General features: G+C 46.8%; 1 protein-coding gene across 1 annotated transcript in view; it reads right to left on the bottom strand.

The window, feature by feature from the left end:
- Positions 1–13932, bottom strand: part of EFHD2 (EF-hand domain family member D2) — a 67393-nt gene extending 53461 nt beyond the window's left edge. The window contains exon 1 of the mRNA XM_088453962.1: positions 13686–13932. Within this exon, the coding sequence (XP_088310088.1) occupies positions 13686–13849 (164 nt within the window). The 5' untranslated portion in view covers positions 13850–13932. The remainder of the gene's footprint in view (positions 1–13685) is intronic.
- Between the last annotated feature and the right edge of the window lie 10020 nt (positions 13933–23952).

The following is a 23952-nucleotide window of genomic DNA, read 5'->3' as shown; positions in this document are numbered from 1 at the left end:
AAAAAAAAAGCAATGAAATTCCGATCATTAAGGCTGCCTTAATGATCAGATATGGTATGCCATCACACCTTGTGGTTAACTGCAGATTCAGCACTCTCACAGAGTGAGATTGCTGTCACTCACAAAAGGGTGTAGCGGCTAATTAACAGAATTGTGTGCTCATTAAATACACACATGCAGTTTATGCAACTGAGCTCTGAACACTTATGTGGCAAACACATCCCACTCAGTGCCCACAACCTTCCCATTCGGTCACAATAATCCAACACCCTTCTCACTCCATACATCCATCTCATTCAGAATACACATTCAGCTCCCTAATTGCTAAAACTATCATACTCTGTCTATGCATGTATACTTTCTTCTCCTATACGCCTCCATGCTGCTATAACTTCCCCAATCCCTACTGCTGTGTGGACTCCCAACTGTGCTAGTCGGTGTTCCCTCATCCGATCCAATCTGTCTTTCCCCATCCCCACAACCCTATCTTCCTGCATCCGTGCCACTCTGTTTCCTCCCATCAGCATCACTGCATTCCCCCTAGCCATGCTGTTGTCTTCCTCTCATCTGTGCCACTCTTTCTTCCTCCATCTGCATCACTCTGTCCACCCCAACCGTGCCACTGTTTCTCCCCCATCTACACCAATCTGTTTTCTCCAATCCCTACTGTTCTGTTCTCCCATTGCGCTAGTCTGTATTCCCTCATCCACACCAATCTCTTTACCCATCTGTGCTGCTCTGTGTTCACACAGCCAATGCCACTCTGTAGCCCTCATCCACGTCGCTGTCCTCCCAAACCACACCAGTTTTCCACCCATCTGCATCACTTTGGCTCCACCTATCTGTGCTGCTTAATCCCCCCCCCTCTCCCATCCAAACCGCTCTGTCTCTTTCCCCATCCACCCCAATCTTATCCCATCTACGCAGCTCTATCTTCTGCTCAGACCTCAGTTGCATAGACTGCATGTGTGCATTCCAATGAGCACACAATTCTGTGAATTAACAGCACCACCATTTGTGAGTTGCAGCAACCTCACTCTGATCGGAATTTCATTGCTTTTTTTAGTTTGAGTGGCAGAAAATCAGTAGGATTTGTGAATTTCATATCATGTCTAAGAAACCTTAATGGGACATGTGAAACCATAAGGTTTTTTTGTCTATGGAACTTCATTGTTTTTTTATAATTTATTAACCATGCTAGTGGGCAGCACAGGCAGTGTAATGGTTAGCATTACTGCCTCACAGCACTGATGTCATGGGTTTGATTCCCACCACGGCCCTAACTGTGGTGAGTTTGTACATTCTCCCTGTGCTTGCTTGGGTTTCCTCCGGGTGCTCCGGTTGCCTCCCACACAATGGTACACTAGCGCAGGAGGAGGAGGTGATTTAGGGGTGCAGAGAAAAAGACAGCTGCGGGGGCAGGTTGCAGGTGTTCGGGGCGGGGGTGCGGAGCAGTGGCAGCGGCAGGACAGTGCACAGGGAGACAGTGGGGCACACTGGTATTGGGACAAAGGGAGATGGGTATACGTGCGCTCCTAGGTATGGGAGAATGTGGTCGTGGGTGGAGGATGTTAGATGGAGGGGTGTGGGTGATTTAGGGGTGCAGAGAAAAAGACAGCTGCGGGGGCAGGTTGCAGGTGTTCGGGGCGGGGGTGCGGAGCAGTGGCAGGACAGTGCACAGGGAGACAGTGGGGCACACTGGTATTGGGACAAAGGGAGATGGGTATACGTGCGCTCCTAGGTATGGGAGAATGTGGTCGTGGGTGGAGGATGTTAGATGGAGGGGTGTGGGTGGGGGGGGGGGAGTGTGGAGAGGATATGGTGATGTGTAGGTGGGTGGATGGAAGAAAGACTGACAAATGGTGTGGGATCCAAACCTATTTATTGGGTAGACACATTGCTCCCTAGGTGGTTCCGTAAGTGGACACACATACAGTGAATAGCGGTAATAGTCTCGATGTAGCCCACGGTTGGGGGGTGGGTGGACCCTTTTAGGGGGCTCCTTTGGCGTGCGGTCCTCACTCCTGCATGTCCCCCTGCTGGACCTTTGGTCGACAGACTTAGGGCAACCGGGGTGTGGTACAGGATGTGAACCAGGGTGTCTTAAAAGTTGGCGGCGTCCCGATCTGCTTGGGGGTGGACTTACCTACCGGCAGGTGGGGACAGGTCCACGGTGGGTAGCGGTTGTTGTGGAGGTCCCGATGCCAAGCTTGGTGATGTTCCTGGCCTCCGCGGTCCCGCGGGGTTATCAGGTGGACTGGCGGTCGTGAGGGTCAATGGATACAGCCACTTGGTGGTGGTGGAGTGATGCGGAGGTCCGCGTGCTTAGGGCAATCCCACGAGCCCGTGCGATCGGCGTAAGTGTCCCAGGTATGGCGTAGTGGTAGTTCAAATGGTAGGAGTACTTGGTGCAAAGCAGTGTGGTCTCCAACGCGTTTCGGCTTCTGTGCCTTTATCAAGGAGTTACTGAATACTTGAAAGTCTCGTGTCTTATGGGGGACTTCCGGGTGTAAGCCCGATCACGTGCAATCGGTGGGCCAAAGACATGTCTGTGTGGGCGTGGTGGTGGTGCTGGATAGGGTCTGTGATGATTCTCCTGAAGTGCCTAGTCACGTGGGCCTGGGCGGGTATTGCCTGCGGGAGGCGCGTATTCAATTGGGTGTACGTCGCGTGTCAATGGTAGCACGCATCGATTGGATGGGCCAGGGTGGAGGCGTGACGCAACCAGTCATGCCTGGTGGGAGCGGGGCGTGTCTGTGCTCGTAGTAGCCAACGTGTAGTTGTGGGTACACGTTACTAAGGCTACAAGGGGCGTGTGTCTTCGTGGGTCACGTGACGGCAGTGTTTTGGTTGGAATCATGTGCTAGATCACCCTGACGAGTAGGATTGTCAACGCGTAGTTGTGGTAATGCGTGTGTGGGGGGCCAAATATGGGCTGATCGCTCTCATGGTATGCATCAGTGGGGGGACGTGCATGGATTGTGTGGTGATGCCGCGTTGCCTTGGCAACGCGTGTGTGTAGGGTGTGTGGCCAAAAAGGATCACGTGTTATTGGTGGTCCAATGGTGCGTGGCATGGGTGTTGCCTAGGATCCATGTGTGGGTTCGGGTTGTTCATTAATATGTGGTGCAGTGTGTAATATCGTGTCAGCATTTATTGTCCGTTGATTGCAAATGGGCCATCTAATGTTCATAACTAAAATGCTCTTGCAGTAATAAGGGGGAAGGGGGAGGGAAGTTGTGTGTTGTTGGCTACGTGTGTGGTGGGGGATAGTGCTTATGGATGGGACAGTAGTCTATGTAAAACTTATGTTAGCGCTGTTGGTCTAACTTCCTGCGTGTGGTTGTCGGGGTTAAAAGAAGTGGGTGGATGGTGGGGTATGTCATCCATGTGTTGGGAAGGAGGTTGGTAATTTGTCATTAGCTGATATAAGGGATGTGTTGGAGGATCGTATCTGAGGGGTGCAGGGTGGGTGCTGCGTGGTCTGGGCATGCATCTGAGAAAATAAAATCAATAAGACAGACGTATCAGTAAGATCAATCCATGCATCCGTGTTCCATTGAATATGTGTAAAATAGAAAAAGACGTGTAACTTTCTCCATTACCTGAACCCCAAAAGCACCTACACTGGAACAAGAGCTACCTAATAAAACAAACCCCAAGTCCTAATGTCATCCCAAAACTCCCCCATAGACTAAAGCAGAAAAGTGGTCCTAACTGAAAGTGGCACAAAAAACAGAGTTTAAACTTTAGATTGTTCCCAAATACTCATGTTACCGGATGGCCTAAGCCTTCACTCCCGATCACAGGTTGAGTTTCAAACCCCACTGGATCTTGGGGTATCAAAGATTCCCGCTAATCGTTAGTGACTGCCTGTCACTGACTCCGCCCACTGCACAGTGGGCATGTAACAACGCTGCCACCAGCAAACTCTACCATCGGCGTTTGGAACCGCTTCTTACATACACTCAGGCTCCTACAACCGGCACCTGGAACCGCTTCTGCTGCGTATGTGTTGACTAGCTGCAGCCACACCTCCTGCTTGGTGCTGGCTGATTCCTCCAGATCCCTTGCAATTGACCAGACTCTGCACGGTAGCTGGCAGAGGGATTGAGCTTTGGAGACGCTTGGCTCAATCCAGAACGGAGAACAGAACAGCGCTTTGCGCAATTCTGTTGGTCGCAGGATGTAAGGCAAAGATGTTTATTGCTCAATGGTCTTTAAAAAGACCTTTCCCCTTAGCTTCAAGGGGGTACAGCATACAGAGTCTTGATGTTCAAATGATACACACATACAGGGCTCACATGCCCTTCTTTTATGCCACTCCAATACACATTACCACAGGGGGTAAGTCCGCCCTTCGGTTTCCAACCAATCACCTTAAGTGCATGTGCTGGCCACACGCACGTTTACCATTGTCCCCTATGGACAGTAGGGAGTGGTCACTCCCCTGTGCCTGAGCCCACCCGCAGAGCTCGGCATGCCCTCGGCTCCGACACGTCTGGAAGGGAGAAAGTGTTCCCTCCAAAATGGACTTCCAGCAATCTGGCCAGGGACTCAGCTCACCACCTCTAGCCTGAATCCAAGCTCCAGAGATAGGCAGCTCACGTCCCCTGGCAGCAACTCCTGCCCACCGAGTGGGAGCCCTTTGGAGCTCCCTAAAAGCACTTAGCTGGCTATATTGGCCAGCTTCCTATGCACCTCCTCATGTCACTATCAGGCATGAGGCTGCATAGGAGGACAGTTTATTTCTCTGGAAGGGGCTGGTGGATCCAGCAGCCCACTGAGGACTCTGGATCCCCTGGATGTCAAGAGAAATCACAGATAAGTGCACTTTACTTTTAAAATACATACATTCAAAATACATACATGCACAATTTACATTAAAATGGATTACACCAAGCCTGTGCCCTGCAACGGGCTTGTATACCAATGCACCGCAGCGCAGATGCAGTGCTGCACAGAAATATATGTTTTAATACATTTTTATTTAAACCCATGTGTGTTTATTTACTATGCCCAGCGCTGAACTTTGTTATACCAGTGCTGACGGCACTGGGAGCTACTCTCTCGGTCCCCCTGCTGCCATCTAAGTCTGCAGCCACGGGACTCAGTCCGGGCTGCAGACGCTGCTCCCTGCACTGGGGGTACGTGGAGCAGGCTCTCCCGATCCCCTAGTGTGCAGTCACGCTATCTTGGATTGCTGAGGCGCCGGGAGCTAAGCTCCCGGTCCCTAGTGGACAGCAAACATCTAACTGGTGGCATGCGGGAAGCCGGCTAGCGCAGTCCCCCCAGTGTATCCTTCAGCCCTGCAGTCCGGGACACTTGTCCCGGTTGCAGTGACTGTCTGCCGTCCTTTCTACCCCCTGTACTGAGGTATCAGGAGCAAGCGCTCCTGGCTCCCAGTAGGGGGCCACTTGGCCCTGCAGTCTGGGACACGTGTCCCAGCTGCAGCGGCTTCCGGTTGCCCTGGAGCTTTGCTCCCGGTTCCAGGCAGTTGGTTCACAGCACCACAGCCTTGCTCCCGGTCCCCAACGTCGAGCAGTCAACCTGGCACTCAGTCCAGGCTGCCTCCACCTGGTTCCCTCGTGGCCACCTACCCCCGGCACACCGAGGCACAACACATTGCAGCGGCCTGTGGAGAGGGTACAGCCCGCGGCAGCATAAAAACACATTCTTTTTTAAAACACCGGTTAACCCCTTCAGTGCTGCGGCCACCATTATCCACGTATGGCCGGCCTCCAGCACAACTTTTTTTTTTGCCCTGAAAGTCTATCCATCCATGCCAAATTTCAGCTCAGTACATTCAATAGCTTTTGAGGTGTAGCCCCTTAAACACCATAGTGTTAAGGGGGTCCATTGAGAACGGTACAATAATGAGTGTCTGCAGGCAACAGTGAAGTATGGTAGAGGTTCCTTGGAAGTTTGGGGCTTCAATTCAGCAAATGGAGGTGGGGATTTGATCAGGATTAACGGTGTCCTAAATGCTGAGAAATATAGGCATGTACTTATTCATCATGCAATACCATCAGGGTGGCATCTGATTGGCTCCAAATTTATTCTGCTGCAGGACAACGACCCCAAACATACAGCCAATGTCATTAAGAACTATATTCAGCGTAAAGAAGAATAAGGAGTCCTGGAAGTGATGATATGGGCCCTATAGAGCCCTGATCTCAACATTGAGTCTGTCTGGGATTACATGAAGAGACAGAAGGATTTGAGCAAGCCTACATTCACAGAAGAGCTTTGTTTAGTTCTCCAAGATGTTTGGAACAACCTCCCTGCCGAGTTTCTTCAAAAACTGTGTGCAAGTGTACTAGAAGAATTGATGCTGTTTTGAAGGCAAAGAGTGATCACACTAAATATTGATTTGATTTAGATTTCTCTTCTATTCATTCACTTTGCATTTTGTGAATTGTTAAAAAATAAACTATTAACACTTCATTTTTGAAAGCATTCTTACTTTGCAGCATTTTTTACACATCTGCCTAAAACTTTTGCACAATAATCCAAGGTGCATCCTAGATGCATCGTGACTAATACGCAAAGTTGCATGGGACCTGGCGGCTCACCCACGCCACGCATGTTGCGCTGTTTGGCGTATTAAACATAGATGTAGGTGGAAGTATAACATGCCTAATATTGTGTATGTCCCCCTCATGCCAAAACAGCTCTGACTCACTGAGGCATGGACTTGACAAGACGCTAGCAGCAGATCCTTTAAGCCCTATGAAGGGGCTTCCATGGCTTGGACTTGTTGTTTCAGCACATCCCACAGATGCTTGAACAGATTGCGATCTGAGGAATGTGGAGGCCAAGTCCATAGCACTTTGCATAGTCTTACATCATCTAGCTACTACCACTGTCTACTCTAATATTCAATTTCTGCTCCCATCAAATCTGCACTTTTTCTAAACTAAAAATATATTTTTGTTGTGCTGACACTTTACCTCATCCTTACCATGACCATGTTGTCTTCAACTCCTCCCTTCACTCAGTTTCTAACTAATCTTTTGTTATGCCCTCTGATTCTACCTCTATCCTTTTCCCTGGTCTCCTCCACCTCCTCCTATCTCCCCTTCTCTCTCTGCCTTCCTCCCCCTCCTCCCCCATTACTCCATTTTCTTTCTCTTAAACCCCCCAAGGATCCTACTACCCCACTGCTAATCTCTCCTCCCTCACTTTTCTCCCTGACACTTTACCCCACCTCCATCCACATCTCCTTAATTTCCCTCCCTGCCCACCTCCTACAGGTCCCCCCCCTAGTACAGGAGCCCTAATGATCCCTACACTCTATTCACCTCGGTCTCCCAAAGTAATCATCTCCACGCTATAGCAACCCTGACAATCTCATTCACATTTCTCCTATCAACTCTGTCAATCTATCCTGTGCCCTCTGGAATGCCAAATCAGTCTGTAACAAACTGGCCCCCACCCATGACCTTTTCATCTCCAACTCCCTGAATCTCCTTGCCATTACTGAAACCTGGATTTTACCCTCTGAAACCACTTCTCCTACACCTCTCTCCTATGGGGACCTCACCTTCTCCCACACACCCAGGCCTGGGGGTCACCATGGGGGTGGTGTTGGGGTCCTTCTATCCCCTGGTTACTCTTACCAACTTATACCCTCAGAACCATCCCTTACAATCTCCACATTTGAAGTTCATGCTATACGCCTCTTCCAACCAGTACACCTCAGAGTAGCTGTCATCTACCGTCCCCCCGGTCCTCCCTCCAAGTTCCTTGACAACTTTGCTTCCTGGTTCCCTCACTTTTTCTCCTCAGACCTTCCCTCTATTATCCTAGGTGACTTCAATATTCCAATTGATTTCCCCACAGAATCCGCTGCCTCCAAACTACACCCTCACTTCCTCATTTGGCCTCTCCTAATGGACCTCCTCACCCTCTCATGTGAGTGGGCATTTGCTTGATCTGGTATTCACTCACCGTTGTGATATTTCTGCCTACTCCAATTCCCCATTCCCCCTCTCTGACCATCACCTTCTCTCTTTTAACCTATTCCTCTCTCCTTCACCTCCTCTACCTACGAGAGCCACCATCACGAAGCGTAACATTGAAGCTTTCTTTTCATCCCTACTGGACTAACTTCTCTCCCCTATCCACTCTTTCTCCTGCGCTGAACAAGCTGCTTCCCTATACAATGCCTCCCTTACTTCTGCTCTTGACTCTGTTGCTCCGGCGATCACTACTCATCCTCGAAAATCCACACCTCAATTCTGGCATTCCAAAAGCACCAGATACCTACAAAAATGTTCACGAGCCGAGAGACAGTGGAAATTATCACGCTCTCAGCATGAATTTGAAATGTAGAAAATCTTCCTGTCATCCTACAGTGCTGCCCTTTCCCTGTCTAAACAGTCATATTTCATGAATCTAATCTCCTCCCAGTTCTCAAATCCCCAGCATCTCTTTTCCACCTTCAACTCCCTCCTCTGCCCACCTTCTCCTCGTCTCCCCTCCTTGCTCTCTGCCACTGACTTTGGTACCTATTTTACATCTAAAATTGATTCCATACGTCAGAACATCATATCCCACCAGTCCCCCAGCTCTCCACCTCATCCTTTCCTGGATCTCCCCTCCCCATCCATTTTACTGACTCTGACATCCTTCTATTCTGTGACTGGAGAGGAAGTTAAGTCCCTTATCCAGTCCTCCCCCCTTTCCACCTCTCCCCTTGACCCTATCCCCTGCCACCTCCTCCATTACCTCTCTTCTTCTGCCTGCTCCCATCTTGCCCAGCTCCTTAATCTCTCCCTCTCTTCTGGCACTGTTCCTTCTGCATTCAAGCATGCCCTTGTCTCCCCCATTCTTAAAAAACCTAACCTTGATCCTAGCATTCTCTCTAACTACGGACCAATCTCTCTCCTCTCTTTTGCCTCCAAACTCCTTGAGCGTATTTGTTTACAACCACCTCAACACATTTCTTTCCTCCTACTCCCTCCTCGACCCTTTTCAGTCTGGCTTCCATTCTCTCCACTCCACTGAAACTGCCCTCACGATAGTCAGCAATGACCTCCTTGCTGCCAAATTCAAGGGCCACTACTCCCTGCTCATTCTCCTTGACCTCTCTGCTGTTTTTGACACTGTGGACCACCCTCTACTGCTGCATATCCTTCACTCCCTTGGTCTACGGGACACTGCTCTCTCCTGGCTGTCCTCTTATCTCTCTGACAGCTCCTTCTCTGTTTCCTCTCACGACAACTCCTCCCCACCACAGCCTCTTACAGTAGGTGTTCCCCAAGGTTCTGTTCTTGGACCCCTCCTATTCTCTCTATACGTCCTCTCTAGGTAAACTCATCCGCTCTTTTGACCTCCATTATCATCTCTATGCTGATGATACTCAGATCTACCTTTCCTCACATGATCTTTCCCCCTCTCTACTGACTCGTATCTCTCACTGTCTCTCTGCAATCTCTTCCTGGATGTCCCAATGATTTCTCAAACTTAATGTGTCTAAGACTGAGCTGATCGCCTTCCCACCCTCCCACATAACATCATGTACCACTATTTCTTTATCAATAGATGGCATAACTGTCTCATCTAGTCCCCAAGTGCGTTGTCTTGGAACCATCCTGGACTCTTCCCTCTCCTTCAAACCACATATTCAGGACCTCTCGCAGTCCTGTCGTTTCCATCTCAAGAATATTTCCAAGATCAGACCCTTTCTCACCCAGGATGCCACCAAAACCCTCATACATCCACTGGTCATCTTCAGATTGGACTACTGTAACCTCCTCCTATCTGGCCTCCCCAAATCCCATCTCTCTCCTCTCCAGTCTGTGCTCAGTGCTGCTTCTCGGCTCATCTTCCTCTCCAAACGCTCTACATCTGCCTCCCCTCTCTTACAAGCCCTCCACTGGCTCCCCTTCCCTTTCAGAACCCAATTCAAGGTTCTCACACTCACTTACAAAGCCCTCACCCATTCCTCTCCCATTTACATCTCTGATCTCCTCTCCCTTTACTCTTCTGTCCGCCCTCGTCGTTCATTTAATACACGCCGCCTTTCATACCAATTGATTACTTCCTCCCACTCCTGCCACCAAGATTTTGCCCGCGCTGCTCCCCACCTTTGGAACTCCCTCCCTCTCCCCACAGACTCTGCACCTCTCTACAATCTTTCAAACGAGCCCTTAAGACCCACTACTTCATTAAAGCCTTCCAGCTCTCATCGTAAATTTCTGCTACATCTTCCTTCCTCCCCGCCTACCCCATCTGTATCACTCCTGTTCGTCTGCCCCTCCCTTAAAGAATGTAAGCTCTTTCGAGCAGGGCCCTCTACCCTCTTGTGCTTCTCCCTACTGTAATTTAATTTATCTTTCTCCCCACTAGGGCAACCAACACTCGGCTGCTTATGTGGGCGTAAAGGTCGCTAATATAGCAATGTTTATTATACATGTTCTGCTTTGTATTGTAAGTCACTGGTTACTTATTTGTTCATGTACTTTGTAAGGTGCTGCGGAACACTTGTGGCGCCATATAAATAAATGATAATACCTTGTACTTTTTGCCATGATCCTCAAACCATTCCTGAACAATTTTTATATTGTGGCAGGGAGCATTATCTTGCCACTGCCATCAAGGAATACCTTTGCCATGAAGAGCTGTACTTGGTCTGCAACAATGTTTAGGTATGTGGTACATGTCAAAGCAACATCCACATGAATGCCAGGACCCAAGGTTTCCCAGCATCACATTGCCTCCGCCATTCTTCCCATAGTGCTTCCTGGTGCCATCTCTTCCGCAGGTAAATGATGCACATTTACCCAGCCATCCACATAATGTAAAAGAAAACCATGATTCATCAGAACTGGCCACCTTTATCTGACGCTCACGTGTCCATTGTAAGCGTGGAGGACAGGGGTCTCTATGGGCACTCTAGACTGGTATGCAGCCCCATATGCCCCAAGCTGCGTTACACTGAGTATTAACTTTTTCAGCAATTTGGTCTACATTAGCTTTTCTATTGAATAGGAGAAGGCGGACTAGCCCTTGCTCCCCATGTGCATCAATGAGCCTTAGGTGCCCATGATCTTGTCGCCAGTTCTCCATGGTCCACTTTTGGTAGGTTACCATACAGGAAACACCCCGACACGCGCGCGCTGTGTGTGTGTGTGTGTTATAATAAAGTCCATGTTAGGCAACTCTCTGCTCTGTTTGTTCAGGCTAATCTCAAGGACCACTGGACTTTCTGATGAAGTTTTCATTATTCTATAGAGCAGTTGTTGAGGAAGGTTTAGGTGTATGAAACATTAATGTATGACAAATGGGACCCGAGCAGTGACGATTTTAGCAAAGCCAGTCAATGAAAAAATGGACGTCCCAGTGTTTTCTTGGCTTACGCTGCCTAAACCATGGACTTTATTTTATACCATTTAGAGATTGATGCATCAATTTGTTTGGAGAAACTGGATAATTATGCCGCGTATCCACTTAGAGATTTAACTAAGCAATTGCACGATAACATCGTTATCGTGCAATCGTTCGTTAATCACCCGCAAATCGGGCATGTAAATGTAGAAAACGGCCAGCAATGCGCACGTCCGCTGGTCGTTTTTGCCATCTATCATCGCCCCCGTACATGCTGGTCAACCTGATGATCCCGTCAGGTTCCGCATGTGCGGGGATGATGGATGTGCCTACAATGAGCGAGTGAACTTTCAGTCTAGGCACATCACTAGACATGGAAACGACAGCACGATTACAATGTCGTAATGGTACTGTCGTTTCCATGTCTACTAGTGGATACACGGCTTAAGACCTGTTTACGGCTACAAATTTCAGTTTTTCCCCATTTCCATTTCATTTATGTGAAAAATGATTCTTTATTTTAAACGTATCAAATTCACGGTAAAAGTCTGCTTTGGCATGACAATAAAAGCATAGGAACAAACATTTGAGGGTATATTTACTAAAGTGCAGGTATTTAAAAGTGGCATTGTTGCCCTTAGCAACAAATCAGATTCTAGCCATTATCTTCTAGAAGTTGCTAGATAAATGATAATGGCTAGAATCTGATTGGTTGCTATGGGCATCAACGCCACTTCTAAAAACCTGCACTTTAGTAAATATATGTCTTAACATGGCTGGAGTTGACCTAGGTGGAGACAGTTTTGCTCATGGACAACTTTACTTGGCCCTTGTGTGTGCGTCACGTCAAAACTAAACTAACTAACTGTCATCTACAAGACAATCTTATAAGACCTCGGTTAAAAAACAAAAAACGACTATTGCCATAAATTCAAAATTGCTTCCATGTGAAGCCGGGGCAGGGTGTGTATGTAAAATATATATATATATATATATATATATACATACATATATACATATATACATACATACACACACACAAGAGTATATACACATATACATACACTCGCATGCACCTGTTTTTCATGCAACATTTGTGTAGATCACTTGTTACCTTCCCAGTCCTATATATCTTTAGACATAAGCAGTTGTCTGATAGTACAAGAACAGACGGTACTGCAGCAATCTAAGACAAGCTTAACATGATTGATAAATTCTCTCATCTATTAACAAAGTAAAATTCCATTTATGATTCATTACTGGCAATACATTTGTCCAGACATTGTTAATATAGATGGAAATACCATATTCCGGTATAGTACATTTATATCTGGATTAAGCAGGAACGGATTATGGATCCGGAGCCGCCACAGGTGTTGACAATATAAAAGACAGGAAGAATTTTGTGCATATACCCAACCCCAAAATGAGCCAATCTGTGTGTACAATAAGGATCTCTATATCATGAAAATTGTCACTCTGTTACTGCCACCTGAATAATCGTGATAATCAATGTTTTTTACTACAGCACCTGTTGAAATGTAATTCATCTACTGCAAAAGGCAAATTAAAGTCATGCTGTGGCAGCAGACTTTTAATGGAGAAATATAATGAATTACTATAACAGGGCTTGAGAGCAAATAAGATCATCAGAAATGACAGATTATGAAGCATCACACACCGCCAACATGTTCCCTTTGAAGAAGACCTATAACAGAGACCCATCTAATGTTGACAAGTGTAGCCACAGTATGTGAATGAAATAGCCATTTTCTACACACAGACCCCACCCTGCCTGGCTATAGGACACCATAATGACACATACCCATTATATGAGACAGGAATCAAGCCTCTGCCATGGAGGGAGGGGGATAACCCCAATGTAGTATTGGGGAGTGGGTCTAACAACACTATTATATTCACCGTGAAACGTCGTGGAGATTCCCCACACCTCCTCTGGTCAGCAGAGCTATCAGCTCACCCTCTAGCAGGGAGCAGAGAATTGTAATAAGCTTTTACTATGAGCTACAAGTGGGGTAATGTGAGGAGCGCTAGTGCTGGACAGCATAAAGATGTAAACAGTGGGCAGGTAATGAGGGTGCCCTGGGGGGCTGGAAGAGGGTGCACAAGGTGCTGGCAGAGGTTTAAAAAGGGTGCCTTGGGGGACTGGCAGAGCTGTAAAGATAAAATAAAAAATAAGATACCCTGGGGCGCTGGCACAGGTAGAGTAAGGAGTATTCCCTGGGGGGAAAGACTGTGCCCAGGGGCTAGCAACAGGGTGGGCTGATGTGAGAAGAGGGCTGGGGGTACGTGCATAGATCTCGTGCTGGGATGGGTATTAGGGCACTCACCGCCGGAACATCACCTCCATGTCCTTGATCTGCTTTCTGCTAAACTCCTTGAACTCGGTGTACGGGTTGAAGACCCTCATGCTCGGCGGTTCCCGCTCAGCCTCCTCCGGGTCCCCCATCCTCAGCCGCCGGTTCAGCCTGGATGCAAGCTCGTCCGCAGCCATAGTCTCTGTCCCCAGCCGGCACCTGTCGCATCACAGCCTAAGGAGCCGGTTCCCGGCAGCCGTCATGTGACTGCACCGGCCCCGGCATGTTACGCGGCAGCCGATTGGCAGAGAGATGGCCGCCGGGATTGGTGCACAGAGATGTGGTGGATGGGCGAGAAGGATGCTCGAAATACACAGCAGCATAATTATACTAATATAACTACACAGCATTATTAATAATATTACTACGCAGCATAATTACAAATCTTACTACATAGCCTTTAATATGAATAGTAAAACTAAGCATCATCATCACGGTATCGGTACACATATTACTACTACACAGCATCATTAAATATATTACTACGCAAGTACGCCTGCCTTAACTAATATTACTATACTAAAGTATCATCACTCTATTAATACACATATTTCTTACACAGCAGCAGCATCAAATACTACACATCCCTAATTTAACTATACAGCATCATCCTCACTAATATTACTACATATCAGTATTAATACAGAGCATCATCATCATCACTAATATTACAGCAGAGTTGGAGTAGAGTATTACTGCGTCACAAGTTGAGGTATTGGGTTCAATTCCCACAACTGCCCTAACTATGTGGCGCTTAGGGGCGTATGTATAATGGTAATGGGTGCAACATCCTCATCACTGATATTACTACACAACATCACTGATATTACTGCACAATATCATCACTAATATTACTACACAACATCACTGATATTACTGCACAATATCACTATTACTACACAACATCACTGAAATTACTGCACAATATCATCACTAATATTACTACACAATATCATCACTAATATTACTACACAACATCACTGATATTACTGCACAATATCACTGATATTACTGCACAATATCATCACTAATATTACTACACAACACCACTGATATTACTGCACAATACCACTAACATTACTACACAACACCACTGATATTACTGCACAATACCACTAACATTACTACACAACACCACTGATATTACTGCACAATACCACTAACATTACTACACAACACCACTGATATTACTGCACAATACCACTAACATTACTACACAACACCACTGATATTACTGCACAATACCACTAACATTACTACACAACACCACTGATATTACTGCACAATACCACTAACATTACTACACAACACCACTGATATTACTGCACAATACCACTAACATTACTACACAACACCACTGATATTACTGCACAATACCACTAATATTACTACACAACATCACTGATATTACTGCACAATATCATCACTAATATTACTACACAATATCATCACTAATATTACTACACATCACTGATATTACTGCACAATATCACTGATATTACTGCACAATATCATCACTAATATTACTACACAACACCACTGATATTACTGCACAATACCACTAACATTACTACACAACACCACTGATATTACTGCACAATACCACTAACATTACTACACAACACCACTGATATTACTGCACAATACCACTAACATTACTACACAACACCACTGATATTACTGCACAATACCACTAATATTACTACACAACATCACTGATATTACTGCACAATATCACTAATATTACTACACAACACCACTGATATTACTGCACAATACCACTAATATTACTACACATCAGTGATATTACTGCACAATATCACTAATATTACTACACAACATCACTGATATTACTGCACAATATCATCACTAATTTTACTGCACAACATTGCTGATATTACGGCACAATATCATCACTAATATAATGCACACATCACTATATCACTACACACCATCACTAATACTACACAACATCAGTATTATACACATCAGTATATTAGCACAACTATATTGCTACACAAAATCAGACATTTTATTACTACACAACAGCATTACTTGGATTACAGTCAATGTTACAACACACCAAAATGATTACAACACATCACAATCATTAATATTCCTACACACCACTATCAAAATTGTTACTACACAACAACACAACTGATATTACAACACATCACCATCCATAACGTAACTACTCAACATAATCACTAATATTAGTAAACAATCATTAAGGGGGAGATTCAGTTGTGAGTAGAATTAAAAATGCAGTAGGAACTCTTGCAGGGCCGGCTCTATAAATACACATGGTACGCAGCCGAGTAAAGGTGCCTACACACTAGGCGATGTGGTCACGATCTGATATCGTGTCCGATTTCCCTTGAACTCTTCCCGCCAATCTTTAGATTGTGCAGGATAGCAGACAGATGCTTGCACTGATCAGGGATATTCGTGATGCATGCATCTGTCTGTAAAAAATAAACACAGATGCACGGGTGGGATCAGTGAGACCCGTCTGTGCTGCAGTGTTTAAAAAATTAAAACCTGTGTAAATAAAAACAAAGAAAAAACGCCATGGCCCCTCCCCAAAAAGAGCAACCAGCCCCAGGCTTTAGTGACCCAGTGCTGGTGGTGCAAAATACGGGGGACAAATGACGTAGGGGTCCTCCATACTTAAGCACAACCAGCACCGGGCTAGTCAGAACCAACCCTGGTTACCAAAATATGGGGGACAAACGACATAGGGGTCCCCCGTACTTTGCGTAACCAGCATTGGGCTCTGGTTTTGGAAACACGGGGAAAAATGCATAGGGTCTCCCTGTATTTACCAGAACCAGCACCAGACTTTTTCTAGCAGGAGGCTAGGGGCAGCCCTTTCACCGGGCCCCCCAGCTGAAGCATTAACCTTGACCGCTAGTCAACCCAGGCCAGGGATCTCTGGGGAGCTGTGGACCCCCCCCCCCAATAAAGGGGTCCCCCTCTCCAGGGCACCCCAGGCCTAGGCTGATAGCCCGCGGCTATCCCCAGCACCCCTGGGCGGTGGGTGCCGGGTTGATTATGTAGTGTAGTGCATTTCAAATAGTTAAAAATATTGGCCCTCATTCAGAGGCGGTCACAAGAAGCGAGCGCTCGCTCTGAATGAGGGTGGCCGCTTGTTTTTTTTTTTTAAGTACGGCCTCCTGGTCGCTAGCTAAGCTATGGGTTACCACCCACAGCTTTAGCGACCGACCAGGTTGATGGTCGCAATGGTCAAGACCATCGGGGCTTGCGACGAGACCCTAAGGTTGGGTCTCGGCAACCGCAAGCCCCAGGGAGCTTCCTGCTCTGATCGAGCAGGAAGCTCCTCACTGACATCACAGCTGATGTTAGTGCGGCCGCCCACAAAACGGCAGGCGTTCCTTAAGGAATGCCTCAGTTTGTGAAACCACCCCCCCGCCACGCCTACAAAACGGGTCGAGCTGTCGATCACCATCGACAGCCGCCCCTTTTGTAGTGAGCTCCGGAGTAAGAGAATTTCTCGGTCCAGGGCTTGCGCACGCACAGGGCCTAGACTCGCTCCAGGGCCTACGCGTGCGCAGAGCCTAGACATCGACCCGGTTGCGAGCGCTCATCGCTTGCGACCGGGTCTGAATGAGGGCCATTGTCTATTTCTGTGGAACTGCAGGTCCCAGCAAGCCTTCCCACATGCTTGTACTTGGAGAAACACAAGTACCAGCATTCGGAGCATTACGAGCCCACTGGTACCTGTAGTTCCACAGCAAAAGCAATATTTAAATAAACACAGGACACACACACCGTACACAGTATAAGTTTATTAAACATTCATGCACTCACACATGTACATATACTCACCTATGCATCCCTGTAGCATCGGTGCCCTTGTCCAGTAGATTATCCATACGGTAACTGAAAAAAAAAAAACATACTCACCGTCTCCTATGCGAAGTTCGGTCCTCTTCAGTTCAAAGTAGGCATCCAGGGACTTGGCAAAAGAAAAAACGGAAAGCACGGAGCCACGAACTGAAGTACTGTTCTATAGGAATGGTACTTCCCGATTGAGAGCTTAGCGGCGGGATTTCACCATGGAAACACCGCCGCTGAGCGTTCATTGGCTGAGAGATACAAGCCTTCCACCTCTCAGCCATCATGGGCGCCGAGAGGGGGGGGGAGCAGGTACAGTTTATCCGGGCCCAGGCTTGCTAGAGGGTCCAGCGGGGCCAGGGTCTGCAGCCGGAGCAGTCTCCTATGGCTGTGGGGGGGGAGCGATCACACTGATCGCCCCCCCCTCTGCTTAGCGCCGGGCTGGGGGGCTTACAGCGCCCCCCTCCGCGACACGCAAAACTGATATTTTTTTTGTTCAAGGGGGCGTGGCCACGCCTCCCGCGATCCTTTACCCAGGCCCGGCCAGGCTCTCTACGGCCCTGCCCACCATTGAAGTCAACGTTGAGAGCTGCAGGGTTACTAAGTTCAGCCTGCGGTTTCCACCATTGACTTCAATGGAGGGAGCAGTTCATTGGCTGAGAGGCGGAAGGCTCGCTTCTCTCTGCCATTGAACCCTCAGCGGTATGGTTTCCATGGTGAAATCCCGCCGCTAAGCTCTCATTCGGAATTGCCGTTCTTATAGACCGGTTCTTCAGTTTGTGGCTCCGCGCTTTCCAGGTTTTTTTTGCCAAGTCCCTGGATGCCTACTTTGAACCGAACTTCGCATAGGAGACGGTGAGTATGGTTTTCTTTCACAAGTACCGTATGGATAATCTACTGGACAAGGGGACAGAGCTACAGGGATACATAGGCGAGTATGTGTACATGTGTGTGTACATGTGTGAGTGCATGTATGTTTAATAAACTTATACTGTGTACGTTGTGTGTGTTTTGTGTTTATTTAAATATTGCTTTTGCTTTGGAACTACAGGTAGCAGCGGGCCCGTAATGCCTGAATGCTGGTACTTGTGGTTCTCCAAGTACCAGCATGCAGGGGAGTCTGCAGTTCCACAGCAAAAGATAATATATTTAACTATTTGAAATGCACTACACTACATAATCAACCCGGCACCCACCGCCCAGGGGTGTCGGGGATAGCCCCGGGCTATCAGCCTAGGCCTGATGTGCCCTGGAGAGGGGGACCCCTTTATTGGGGGGGGGGGGGGTCCCCAGCTCCTCAGGGATCCCCGGCCTGGGCTGACTAGCGGTTAGGGTTAATGCTTCAGCCGGGGGGGCCCGGTGAAAGGGCTCCCCTGGCTGTGGCATTAGCCCCCTGCTAGAAAAAGTCCGGTGCTGGTTCTGGAAAATACAGGGGGACACTATGCATTTTCCCTCCTGTATTTCTAGAACCAGGACCGGATCAGAGCCAAGTGCTGGTTGCTCAAAGTATGGGGGACCCCTACGTTGTTTGTCCCCCGTATTTTGGCAACAAGGGCTGGTTCTGACTAGCCCGGTGCTGGTTGTGTTTAAGTACAGGGGACCCCTATGTCGTTTGTCCCCCGTATTTTGTACAACCAGCACTGGGTCACTAAAGCCCGGGGCTGGTTGCTCTTTTGGGGGAGGGGCCACGGTGTGTTTTTCTTTTTACACAGGTTTATTCATTTTTAAAATACAGAAAACCAAGCGCTCTAAACCATACACATGTAAATTAGTATTTGAAAACAAGGTCTAAATTCCATCCACAGCTGCTATCCTAAAAATAGGTCTGTGCCTTACCTACTACCAGAGAAATAAAAACAAAAATAATAGACAGAATAATACATAAAAAATTAAACAATCAGTAAAGATTAATAGATAAGACCGGCCGGTATTTACTCAAACAATTAGCAAATAATAGACCATAATATAGATAAAAATGGTCTATAAAAATATGACAGTCAATACTAAAAAGTATCAATTGAAAGATATACTACCCATGATACAAACAAACATGACAAACAAACATATATAAGTTTTAGTATAAATTGAATTTAGCAGTTAATACTGCAGAAGCAACGCTGGTTAGTGTGCCAATATAATTGCGGGCCCGCATGCAAGACCACATAAAAGAGTCTTAAGCTTAGACTCTATACATGCAGATATAATGTTAGTCTCTTTCCAAAGCGAGTGGTTAGTATGCAAATCTTTTTGAAATAATTCCAAATATATATTGACAAAAAGTGGTTAGTAGCAGGCAAGCATATGTCCAGGCTTACAGCATATCACTCACAAATACGATGTTTGTATGCATCCAGGCAGGGTCTGGCTGGCAACTTTAGGCCTGGGGGGCAAACACTAGCATGTGGCCCTCAATAGTCTACCAAATAACTGCGACGGAAAAAACAGCATAATAATCTTCTCGTCGGCGTGGTATATCTAATGTGAGTGTGGTTTAAATAATCAGAGAAATTTCTTGTTATGCCAAAGAGCTATAAACAAACACATAACCTACCAGCCATATCTAACAAAGCAAAAACACATACGTGTAATGGTTAGCGTTATTGCCTCACAGCACTGAGGTTATGGTTTCGATTCCCACTATGACCCTAACTGTGTAGAGTTTGTATATTCTCCCATATTCTTGCGTGGTTTTCCTCCGGGTGCTCTGGTTTCTTCCCACACTCCAAAAATGGTAGGTTAATTGACTCCCATCAAAAATGAACCCTAGTGTGTGTGAGCATGTAGTAGGGAACTTAGATTGTAAGCTCCACTGGGGCAGGGACAGAAGTGAATGGCTAACTATTTCTCTGTACAGCACTGCGGAATATGTGTGCGCTATATAAATAACCAGTAATAAGTAAAAAACTATACTAGTGTCCTCTGTTGAATACAGTGACCAATGTAGACTAATTAGACTTACAATCAGATCCACAATATGACCGCCTCTCCTTGCTCAATAAAAATCAGATGCCAGATCTTCCCCCTTTTTTAAATTAGACCCCAGATTTTACCGACTCCAACCTACTTTCTTAAAAATCGTATTGAATACACTCACACACCTATCTTATTGAAAATAATACCCCATATCTGAAGCACTCTCACTAAATAAAACAGACCCAACTTCTGTCTCTTCTTTCACATTAAAAATCATACTCCAAAGTTGACACCCCCTTTTTATTAAAGATGATACCACAAATCTGTATTTCCTCCCAACCTCATAGCACATAATGCTGATTTAAACAGGAACACAAAGAGGAGAATGATAAATAAAAAGGGTCAGGAAGATACTTTTTTCCTTCAGTCATTATTCTTGCAGGAGGGAGGAGAAGCGGGGGACATCACAGGCTGGTGGAGGAGTAGATGATAAGAGATCAGGGGCTGGCATTAAGTTATGAGGTGACCCCTTCCCCTTCTCCAGATTAAATATGCCAGAATTCTGGTGTGGTATTTGAGCTATCGTCTGATAGATTTTGCCCACCAGAGTTATTCCAGCAGTGCTCACATGGGGCACTGGGAGCAGCTGCTGCATGTAAGTGACATGCACCATGGTGAGCTGTGCAGAAAGTGGGGCCACATGCTTGGGACAGGATTGGAGAGGTACATGCATGCAGGAAGTGCGCAGCGCTCCTGCCAGTAGTTGAATAAATTAAGTCCAAAAACAACGTGCCCCAGCCACCACCCCATCCCCACCAACCCCCACTGTGACCGACAGCCGGGGAGACTCATACACTATGCCCGCAGACAATTACTCTGCCCAGCCACTCTTACCTGCGTAGTTCTCCTGCAGCCTTCTGAATTCTGATTGGTGGATAGCTCCAGCCATCCACCAATCAATATGGAAAGAAATCCCACCACTGTGATTGGTGGATGGCTCTAGTCCCATCCACCAATCAGCATTCTGACAAATACTGATGGACACAGTGCGGCTGCATGACAGGTATGTGACACATGCGGCCGGAAGACAGAGAGAAGAAGCTCCCCGGCCGCTCTGACTGTGTGAATAACATAAATGGAGCGGTCGGGGAGTATCTTCTCTCTGTCTCCCGGCCGCAGGGTATGTGATGCAGCGTGCAGCTGCAGCCACCCGGCGGCCCCTTAACTTTAAAATTGTAGCGGCCCGGGGGGCAAATGTCACCCTGCCCCCCGGCCCAGCCCGCCACTGCATCCAGGTTGTTTATAAATGCGCATATAGCCCAATCATAGGGCATATAAATCACTCCTCAGTGAGGTCGTGAGCCGATGGAGTTATATGCTTAAACTCTATACATGCAGACATAGCATTAGCCTCTATCCAAAGCGAATGGTTAGTATGCACGTCTTTTTGAAATAACTCCACATATATATTGGCAAAAAGTGGTTAGTAGCAGGCATACATATGTCCAGGCTTACAGCATATCACTTGCAAATAAGATGTTTGTATGTATCCAGGATGTTTATAAATGCGCATATAGCCCAATCATAGGGCATATAAATCACTCCTCAGTGAGGACGTGAGCCGATGGGGATATTCCCCTTCAGTAAACTGAGATCCCGGCTTAGAAAAAAAGTCCCGTACTCACAATACTCCCGGGAGATAATTGAGTAGTACAATACCAGCTGGACATATGCTTGCCTGCTACTAACCACTTTTTGTCAATATATATTTGGAATTATTTCAAAAAGATTTGCATACTAACCACTTGCTTTGGAAAGAGACTAACATTATATCTGCATGTATAGAGTCTAAGCTTAAGACTCTTATGTGGTCTTGCATGCGGGCCCGCAATTATATTGGCACACTAACCAGCGTTGCTTCTGCAGTATTAACTGCTAAATTCAATTTATACTAAAACTTATATATGTTTGTTTGTATCATGGGTAGTATATCCTTCAATTGATACTTTTTAGTATTGACTGTCATATTTTTAAAGACTATTTTTATCTATATTATGGTCTATTATTTGCGTAAATACCGGCCGGTCTTATCTATTAATCTTTAGTGATTGTTTAATATCATAAATAATTCATAAAAAATTAAACTCTGTCTACTTAGCGCTGTCTATTATTTTTGTTTTTATTCATTTTAACACAGCAGCACGGATAGAGATCCGTCCATGCATCTGTGTCTTCATGCTTGCAGCACAGAACTCTTTGTTCCATGCCTGCAAGCATCGTATCCGAACACCATATCGTACAGGCATAAACAGTGTACGATATGCCGCAGGATCACGTCCGAGATTGGCAGATCTTGCCTACAGCAGGCAAGATCTGAAGATGCGATGTACGACCCGTGGGGACAATCATCGGCATCGTGATCATGAGTGGACACTCACGATTAGGACATATTCTACAAGATCTCTCGTTCCGATGCATTGGAATCGGGCGGATCGTGTAAAATATGACCTAGTGTGTAGGCACCTTAAGGCGCCACATAGTGGAGGGCGCCGGCAGACTGTAGTAGGCAGCCCCTTGCTGCACCGCGTTTGTAATAGGCAGCCCCTAGCTGGTAAGGAGCGACGTGACATCATGACGTCACGTCGAAGGCGCAAACAGGGCTGGGGCTGGACGACGTGGTGGGAGGAGAGGAGAGTTCCGAGTGCGAGCTGCAGTCCGAATTTGGGAAGGATCAGCTTGCAGGCATATTCCTGCTGCGGGCTGAGACGGCAGGTCTACACCGTGCACACCGAGGAAGAGAGCTGCCACGGAGAGGTAATGCTCCCTTGCCGGGAATCTCCCTTTCCCGCCCTGTCCTATCTTTCTGATTTGCTGCCGCTGCTCTAATGTTGGGATTGGGGCAGGCTGAGCCGGGAAAGGGGGGGGGGGGGGGAGGTGGCATTTGACCCCCAGGCTGGTGCATTTTTGTTTTGTAACTTTGGGTCATAAAAGTAGCTGCAGGGCACATGCCCTCTTCATGTCTGGCTCCTTATTCACGCCTGTAATTTTTTTGGGGGGGCGGTGGTCTGGCTCCTAGAATTTCAACCTGGACAGACTCTAAAATGGAAGGCTTCAAGCTTAAACCACTTGAGTAAATAAAGAAACAGACCACAGCAATAATCCATAAACCAGAGGTTTCCAAACTCCGCCATTAAAGTCCAGGTTTTAAAGATACCGATGCTTGAGCCCAGATGGCTACATCAAATTGACTGAGATGCTAACTACAGATGTGTCCGCATACATATAGCCTCCTTTAACTTTAAACAGCCCTTCTAGATGCACCATGCCATGGCGTGACTTGGTAGCGCCATGCATCTTTTTATACGACCTTTTCCTTTATATTGCGTCTTATTCACAAAGTGATGTGAATAGGGTGCACAAGCAGCTTATGTTGATTAAAATGATATACGGCATGTCTATATTCTGT

The sequence above is a fragment of the Taudactylus pleione genome, unplaced genomic scaffold (assembly GCF_031769625.1).
Source record: "Taudactylus pleione unplaced genomic scaffold, aTauple2 ptg000604l, whole genome shotgun sequence".
Lineage (NCBI taxonomy): Eukaryota > Metazoa > Chordata > Amphibia > Anura > Myobatrachidae > Taudactylus > Taudactylus pleione.
The sequence above is the reverse complement of the archived record's forward strand: the minus strand, read 5'-3'. Positions and strand labels throughout refer to the sequence as shown.